The sequence below is a fragment of the Diadema setosum genome, chromosome 16, assembly GCF_964275005.1.
Source record: "Diadema setosum chromosome 16, eeDiaSeto1, whole genome shotgun sequence".
Taxonomy (NCBI): Eukaryota; Metazoa; Echinodermata; class Echinoidea; order Diadematoida; family Diadematidae; genus Diadema; species Diadema setosum.
Genome location: NC_092700.1, coordinates 32823219 through 32832849, shown reverse-complemented (window position 1 = coordinate 32832849; position 9631 = coordinate 32823219). Strand labels below are relative to the sequence as shown.

General features: G+C 37.3%; 1 protein-coding gene across 1 annotated transcript; it reads right to left on the bottom strand.

Moving 5' to 3' along the window:
• On the bottom strand, positions 1 to 4875 carry LOC140239830 (tRNA-uridine aminocarboxypropyltransferase 1-like). Its single transcript, XM_072319651.1, has 5 exons — positions 4684 to 4875; positions 3624 to 3767; positions 1981 to 2082; positions 888 to 1014; positions 1 to 308 (listed from the first exon to the last, which is right to left on the bottom strand). The coding sequence occupies exons 1-5, from the start codon at positions 4873 to 4875 to the stop codon at positions 1 to 3; spliced, it is 873 nt and encodes a 290-aa protein (XP_072175752.1).
• Between the last annotated feature and the right edge of the window lie 4756 nt (positions 4876 to 9631).

The following is a 9631-nucleotide window of genomic DNA, read 5'->3' as shown; positions in this document are numbered from 1 at the left end:
TCATCCATTTTCTGTCTCCTTCCTCGGCTTCTTTCTCTCATCTGGCTCTCGGTGAACCAGCTGGTACATGAAGCTGTAGAAGTACAGGAGGTCGTCATAGCGATGGGAACCGGTCCCCTCCTGCATCGCCCCCTTCATCTGCTCCTCCTCCTCCTCCCGTTTCCCTTCTCTTGTCTTCTGTTCAAATGCTGCGTGGTAGTCCAGCATGAAGTAATAGATGGCCTCAATGGTTGCCAAATATGAGTCCGGTTTGTTTTGGCCTCGCCAAAAATAGGTGGTCCTGTCTCTCAGGATGATGCAACGTAAATCTGGGTGAACAGCAGTAAAAAAGAATAACTGAATAAAAATAAGAAGATTATATCAATAAAACTTGAAAATATTACTGCTACTACATGTACTAATAATAAGAACAATAGAAATAAAGACAGCAATGATATTACATAGAAGAAGTGAATGAAGAATGATAGACATTAAAACAATGCTAATGAAAATAAAAAGTGATAAAAAGATGATACAAAAATAGCGCATGTGCTCTTTGCTCATATGTACATGCTTACATTATACCAGTAGATGCATCTCTATGCATGTGTATATTAATAATCGAAATCTTCTTAAAAGGGCAAAGCTTAGGGAAACACTCCATAGGGTTTACCTTGGCTGACCATCCCATAAAAACTTGTTATGATTACAACTGTTGCTACAGTGGCAAGTTGAAGTGTCACAGTAATGACAAGAATCCTGCTTCCAGGTCAGTTATTGCCACAAGAAGTTGCTATTCTAGGAAGATTTACTATTATCCTAACATCTTTGTATGAAATAGAGCCCTGTACTTCATGAGATACTTGTCAAACACATGGCAACATGCTAAGAGGGATCAACATCATTACCTTTAAGCCGCTCATCCCTGTAAATTGAATGGGTCTGATTCCAGGTGCAGTCAATGAATACCACCTTCTTGAAGGGACAGCGAAGTGGAGATTGTGTACAGGCCCCAACCACCCCATCATTCTTTGCCTGTAGATAGAAGAAGCCAATCAAATCTTATTCACAAAATGAAAAGGAACATTGATATAAAGAGGATCTAAAAACCAGAACAGTTTTCTTTTTATACCAGGTTTCTCACTACATCAAGGTATGAAAACAAAGAAAAATGAAAAGTTGTAGCCTGCAAAACTGAACTTACATGTACATGTGTAATAACAGGGTTTAGTACGTTTGACCTCTTGACAATGAAATTCCACTGTATTCATTTGGCAGAGAACTCATTTTGCTAAGTGACTGTCAATAAAACGCCCCCCAAAAAACTTTCCAATGTTTGAGCACTGTTTGTACAGTTGCAGAATTCGCATAGCTGTACCTTAGTTCTCAGATTTCCACTAATTTCCTTTCAGCGCAAACTGCAGTCATTCTAAGCAATAAACAGTCCTTTCTGAATTTGGTAACCTCTAATCTTATATCTCTTATCTTTGAAATCCATCATACTTTTCCTATTCTAACAATGTCACAAAAAGTATGTACATGTACGAACTCAGGTAAGGATTGGAATAAATGTAATGTACAAAAGTCTTATCACAAAGATCATAGATACTAAATAATTCCATGGGATACAGTGCACTCCTGTTACAACAAACACAGTTATAACAAACTTCTCCTTATAATGGAGGTTCCAAAATCCAGGTCCCAAAAATATCATCTACATATCTTTACATACTTTCCTGTTGGGCCACAATAAAATTTCCATATAACATAAGAAAACTACTGGACCCAAAGACTTTGTTAAAATTGGAGAAGCCTGTTTTCGTTCACAGTTTAACTTTCTTAAGTGAGTATTGGTTCTTACTAAATTTCGACTTTCTTCAAAGATTTATGAATAATGCCCTGACGTGCCATAATATGATCTTGTCACTTGCAAAATAGACACATGAGAGGATTTCAGCTTGACCACCTCTACCCTGAAAGGATGGACAAATATGCACTCACATTATTGGTCTGTTCTTCCTGAGCTGTTCTACCAGCACTTTGTAATTCCTTGGCAAGTTCAGCTAGGGATATTGCATCGGTGCCTGGATAAACTAAGGCAACCTGCACAGACCAAGGAAGGAAGAAAATACATCATTACATGACAATTAGTGCTTATTCTTTACAAGTCCACCAGCACATAGATTGCTGGTAATTTACAAAAATAGTTGCCTTATTCGTAAGTCATCTTGAGAAAGGTATGCAGTGGAACTCAAGGATCTTTAAAGGGATGGTACAGTATCGGTGGAGATGAGAATTGGGCTTCTAACTTTTTTGCGAGATACCAAGAAAACACTTATGATATAGTACAGAGCATACCATTTTAAGAGGAATTCAAAGTTTATTTGATGACAATCGGGTTTGGAATGACTGAAACATCCAAAAACAAAGTAAAACAAAGCGATCGTAATAAAGTGTGGGTCCCACACTTTATCACTCTTTTTTGGATATCTCAGCCATTTCAAAACCAATTTTCATCGAATAAACATTGAGTTCCTTATAGAATTACATGCTCTTTCATATTTCATAAGAGGTTTCTCATTATTTCACCAAAAAATGTTAGAAACCCGAAATTAGGTCTCAACCAAAACTGTACTATCTCTTTAAGGTTTGATACCATCTAAGTGAAAATTTAGTCCGTGAATGGAGCAAAATATCAAACACACAAAACGGTAGACTGCTGGTAACTTGTCAGGGCTGACAACTTTCATTAAACGGTGCCCAGGTTTTCAATTACAGTCCAGATAGAGAAAATTTTTCATAACTCGGTCTACTTTCTTACTATCCATAGGAATTACAGGGCTGGCAACATTCACACATAAAAATCAGGGATATTCAGAGAGCAGTCAGGGGGATACTTGTGTTACATGCATCTCAATGGGCAATACTAATTCCCATATATACCTGGGCCCTGCTTCATTAAGCTGTTCGTAGAGTTACACACGACTTTATGAACGACTCAAATATGGCACTAATCATTGTTAATTTCAATAGCTAAAGTTGATATTTGCAGTTGATAATGATTATTCTTATACATTTTAACGCACATTCTTTAGTAGTTGAAAATGTATTTTTGCTGATATGTAGATGAATTGCTCACATACACTCATACTTTGTTAAAACGTAAAAAAAAAAAAAATTAGCACACAGACACTTCATATCTATACATTCATAAAGTTGTGCGTATCTTTACAAGCAGCTCTATGAAACAGGATCCAGGGAGGTGTTTCTTATCCACTTCTCGGGGCACGAAGAGGTACAAAGTATCTAACTTTTGGGGAAGCCACCTGTTAGAATCAAGGAGACTTGGCAGCTCTGGAACTAGAATTCAGATAATTCACCCAATCAAACCTCTTACTACCTAACTTAATGAAGGTCTCCTAAAAACAGTTTAATTCAAAATATGCTAGCATCACTTTGATAAAGTGGGTGCTTTCAAGGAACATTTACAAGGGAGTTGGCTTTTTTTTTTTTTAATATTTCAGCATGACTGAGATACACTGCAAAGAATCAAGTGACATTTTAACTGCATATTAGCTTTACGTATTTGAAGCTACAAAAATAAAAGAAATAAAAAGATGCATAATTTTACTGAAGACCCATACCTCCCCTTCTTCCTGATCATAGTCAGGAATGCACGGATAGGTGTAAATGGTGACATCGTCCGGGGCTAGGACGGCAGCGTGGATGGCCGTACTCTTTCCGTCCCGTTCCTGGGCATGCTTGATCACGTCTACCTTGACCGGCAGCTGTTGAAAGTGACCAAGAAAGAGTCGACATGAGCATTGCTGTACCGTGAGAGCTCTAGAGAGTCTACTATGAACATGAAGACAATAAACTAAAGAAACATTGCCTCCTCCTACCAATGCAAAACAATAGATCATAGTGATAGTGTAACAATCAATAACCTTTCTTCCAACAATCTGCTATCTACCAGAGCGAGCTAAGTATCCGATGAAAAAGATCAGCATTATTACATTGCAGATGGCACATCATTTTGCCCTAAAAATTTGTGGTTTAGCATGCAAATGTATCTACACAGGTACAAATCCTATGCAAAGCCTTGCAATACAAGGTATCCTAAATCAACAGTTTATTTATTTATTTATTTATTTTATTTTATTTTATTTTATTTGTTATCTTTTTTTTTTTTGGGGGGGGGGACTACAAAGTAGGCTGTGTGATTCTCTTCATTTGACTTCACACTAATCCAGTGAAGAAACAACAGATACTGATAAGTTTTTGACTATAACAAGACCAAATTTTTGACTATACCAAGACCAAGTTCTAGAAAAGGCTGAACTGAGATTATCATCATCATGTATACTATGCATTATACATCTATTTTCTTTTTTTCTTTTTTTGGAGGGGGGATGAAAATATTTAATGATTACACTGCCTGATTGTTGGCAACAAGTTTGGAGACTTTAAATATTGATCAATTTACTGCAAAATTTACAACAAAATCAATGTGCAATGGATGACTAGATTCAGATATTTTCTCTTGGAGTACTGTTTAATAAACCAGTCTATAAAGGTGGATTCAGATGTGTATGGCAGAACTCCAGCTAGATATCTGGGTTATGTCAACTGAAAACTTATTTGTAAATGTTGTGCTCTAGATAGCAGAGAGATGCAGGCAAAATGAGTGAATCAAACAAGAACCTCAACATGTGGCAGCTTTCCCTTCAGATCGGGAACAGGAAGGTAGCATGTGTAGCAGAAGTACTTCCTCGACGCACCACATTTAGAGCACTTGGTACGGGAAGCAGTGGATTCAAGAGGCTCGTGGGATGAGATGTGAAGGTCCGAGAAAGGGTTGTGACCATCTGCGGGTCTCGGTCGCTTCTTCTCCATGGCAGAATCTAAATCAAAACAAACCACAGATTGGGTTGGGATATAATTATCAGATATGGAAAATACCAACTTATCTAAAAATGTGGTTTTCCACACTAGCAATTCTGCATAGCTTTCATTAAATTGTGACAGAATTAGAAAGAGGCTGACTCTATAGCTCTAATTGTAAAATAAATTAATCAACTTCTGAAGAAAAAAAAATTTGTCAGTGCATATCATGTTTCATTCTTCTAATCTATGTTACTTAAACCTACATGTGAGGCTGCAAGATTTGCTTCTACTTCAAAGATATTAATGTGGCTGTTGAAATATCATATTCATTCGTACATATATCCATTACATGCTCCCTTCACAGTAGGTAAATGACTATAAAGCATGTTGCCCATGATTCGACTGTTTCCATGAATAGACCACTCTTACGAATATAAAGGTAAGTGCATCTCTTGCACTGAGTAGACAGCGTGGAGTATATTGAGTACCGCGCTCTCATAGTGCGATGTATACAGCTCTCGTCCATGCGTGGTAGAATCATGGCACGCGCGCTAATCCATTCATACATCATAGCCATAATAGGTGGCGTATGCATGGCGGTATGTCGAATTCAAAGCATGGGCATATGGGGTCAAACGGTGGGCGCAGGCGGGCGAACGATGGGCACAGGCGCTAGTGTTCGAACCATGCTCACTAAATTGCCTCCAGTTCCGCAAATAGGCGGTCGAAAAATGGGCAACTTGCTTTAGACCGTAATATATGGTTAGGTACTAACCAGTAGAAGTTAGATCACATGAAATGGTACAGCTCACATGGCGATATGGCTTGGTCTTGAGACTTGGTGCATGGTGACTGATGGTGTTTCATATTAATAAGGATATTTTAATGGAAAATCTACAGGGATTGTAGGAAAGTGTTTACGAAACCTAGACACAAAGAATGGGGTTTTATACTCATTATTATCTTGTGTTTACTTGCTGCATAGACTAACAGTTAGTACCGGTAGACACGTCTAGTAAGTAGTACCGGTAGTACCAGGGCTGCCATCTCTCACGCATTGAGCGTGAGACTCACGCAATTTAACCAATTTTGACTGTCTCACTCTGATAAACGAAATTTCACGCTAAATCCCCAAAATGGAATGTACATGACTACAAAAATAAATGTATCTCTAAATTCTCTGATATTCCAAATATCGATATGCCCAATTAGCCCCCCCAAAAAAATTTCGAGATTTTCCCGCGTGGGTGTAAAAGCTTAACCAATAATAATCGTTTTCGGTTACGATTGGTTTCTACCTATACCACGTGAGCGTAGCTTGTACTTTTGGCAAATTACAGTACATGCATGGCTATGACGTGTGCGTTACATCGCTTTACATACACTAACTGTGTACGTATAGTACGTACGTACGAACGTAATATAATGTACGTGCGGCCACACAGAAGGCCGCCAGCCAGGCGCTAGCCAGGAGGTCGCTCCGCTCCCTCTCGCAGTGTCTCACGCCAAACTCTCACTCAAGGTTGGCAGCTCTGTAGTAGACACTACAGTACGTGTAACTATAAAGTTTACACAGCCCAGTCGCTGTACGTAGGTACGTAGACAGCGTACTTACAGCGTCTGGTCGGGCTACAGTACGTGTAGATCTAGGGGGCATTTCATGAAGGAACTTGTCGGATAAAATGTCCGACAAGTCAATTATATCCGACAAGTTCAGAGAAATCATCCAATCAGACTAAAGAATTTCTCTGAACTTGTCGGATATAATTGACTTGTCAGATATTTTATCCGACAAGTTCCTTCATGAAATGCCCCCCTAACGTTAGATAGAGTCCAGACAAGTACTCATCTTACTCATCAGTACATCGATATCTATACATGGGACTATTACGAGCATCAGAATTGTCAACGATTACTCAAACAATCGACTGAGTAGCCCACAAATTTCAATATAGTTTTGCCATTCACGCCAAGTAAGACATGGAAAACGTCTAACCATATCGGTTACTGACATAATCGATATTTGAGGTCTACATACCTAAATTTTTACCGTTCTGTCCCTCCACTACTCGCGTACGTTCACAGCATGTACGGTAGCCTTGTTGAAGCAGAACCTCTGATAAGAGGAAACATACTGTACAAGAGCAGAATCCGAGTGTGATCACGTAAAGATCACTAGATGGCGTAAGGCTACTAGAAATGTGTGGCTGCCATAGAGAGATTTTTCTCGCTAGAAGCCGACCAAAGAGTAGCTTCTATACACTCTTTCAGTCTTTGAAGAGTGTATGATTGCATATCTCTTTTTTGATCATTCATAAATTGCATAATATCTTTTTTGATCATTCACATGGCAATAATTTCTGTACCATGGAACAAATGATATTGACATCATCAACTTTCTGGTTCTTTTCACATCTAAAGGGGATTTTAACTTGTTATTGAAGCACCATGTATTGTTCTCTCTCTATCTCTAAGCTGTTTCTATCTATCTATCTATCTGTCTATCTATCTATGTACCCATCTATCTGTCTACCTACCTATCTATCTACCTACCTGCCTATCTATCTTTTTATCTACCTATCTTTCTATCTACCTAATATATCTTTCTATCTACCCATCTACTTATCTTTCTATCTACCTATCTTTTTATCTATCTTTCAATCTACCTATTTATCTATCAATCTACCTACCTACCAACCTATCTATCTATCTATTTATCTATCTATCTATTTATCTATCTATCTATTTATCTATCTATCTATCTATCTATCTATCTATCTATCTATCTACAATTTGTATCTATTTATTTATCTGCCTCCTCCTCTCTCTCGCAAGAGACCCTAAGCTGGGAAAGTGCAAATAGACCTACCTCTTAAAATTGGAAGATAACAAAGTGAATTTCATGTTTGGGTCTTGCAGGAAATACTTTGGTTGGCTTTGGTTTCAGGCCAGATTGCTGGTGATGAAATAGGCAAAGGCCTATGCATTGCTTTCATGTTAGGCCCATCATGTTTACAGATCTGTTTCACATACCATTACCCTAAACTTTTTGATGACAAGACTTGCAAAATCAGGCTAAAATCCCTCAAAGAAATAGGACCTATGAGCAGAAAACACACACACACATATATATACAACGTGTATACACACACAAATACTATATGCATACATCGTATTATCAAAAGATGGGTAAGATGAAGAGAAACTTCACAAACCCCCAAATATACACACAAACAGCTGGTTGTGAGGTAAGCCATGATCAACATTTTATTACACCGAATACTTCCATTTCAAAACTGGAGATACTAAGGTCATGACATGCAAGAAAAAAATGTCATATGACATCACTGACCATAGTTGACTACTTTATACAATATTCATATACAATCAACAGGACTAGGAAGATCGTATAAAACATAAGAAGGACCTCAAGGCTAACTGCCAAATGGAAGCACTGTGTTTCTTGCTGTATATCCAATATGGAAAATAAGAATTGAAGAGTTTGTTCGCAAAAACCGATAAGTCCATATTTGCCAAATGGAGATATTTGCGATTAAAGGTCAAGAAAAATAAAGAGAATAATAAAAAAAAATTTTGCTTCTTTTGACCATTTTTTTATCTTTAAAAATGTGCCTTTATATGTAGTGAACAATATATCATTTAAAAGGTATTATTTTGTATTTTATGAGAGAGACCGTACTTCAAAATCTTCAAAAATGGACTTATCGGTTTTTGCGAACAACTCTTCATTATTGTCTTGCAAGTTGATATTGGTGAAAGGTCTCGAGCACCTGCAGGTACACAGTTGTTGTTGTTTTTTTGTAATCTTTCAATTTTTATTAAACAACTTGAGACAAACATTACAGACAGCAAGGCACAAAGGTTTACAGGACAAAGGGAGCGAGTACCACCGAGTCAATAGCAACTCCTAGTCCCACATACCCATATCCTTGTTGGTATTTGGGAGAAACCATCATCACACTTCTAATCATTATTTAACAATCAGAGCCTCGGATTACAATACTCTTGTCACATACATGTATATCACAGCACAATCATAAGTACAAAATGCTGATAAAAGGATTCAACTTTGGCACAAATTGGGGTAAGAAAACATAAAAGACCAACCTCATAGACAGGTATAATATATACAAAGAACAAGAATTCATCTCAATATAATGAATCAAATAATGATTGAGACAAGTTTCTTTGACACACTTGCAGTGTCAGAGCTACATTTCCAAGTATACATTGAAGATGCTGTTCAGCACTACTATACACCAAATCATACTGGCCATGTATCCCATAGACATTTATGGTTCCATGCAAGACTATACAGTAGTTAAAAAAAAAAAAAAAAATCTCTGCTAAAAAATGTATACTTGATCTGTACATAACATTAAAAACCATTGATAAATGTGCCAGGAAATGTCAACATACAGTGAGATGCGAAGACTGAAAAAAAAAAAAATTATACAAAACTCTTTTGAAGGCATCCTTACATATGGAGAAAAGGAAGACAATTTTTATCTGTCATAGTATAACTTTTTTTCAAATGTTACTTAAATTTTTTAAACATATGGGCCTATTGATTGACATATTTGTGGGTAGGCCTATATGTAGTAACTTGATGAACATTTACCTCACACATGATGACAATGACATTGTAATATCTTTGCTACTCATACACTAACTACTCTTTGTATTTCTGTCCTGTTGATGTACCACTAGATTTAAGTAAAATTTTCCCCAGCTTCAGACAGTG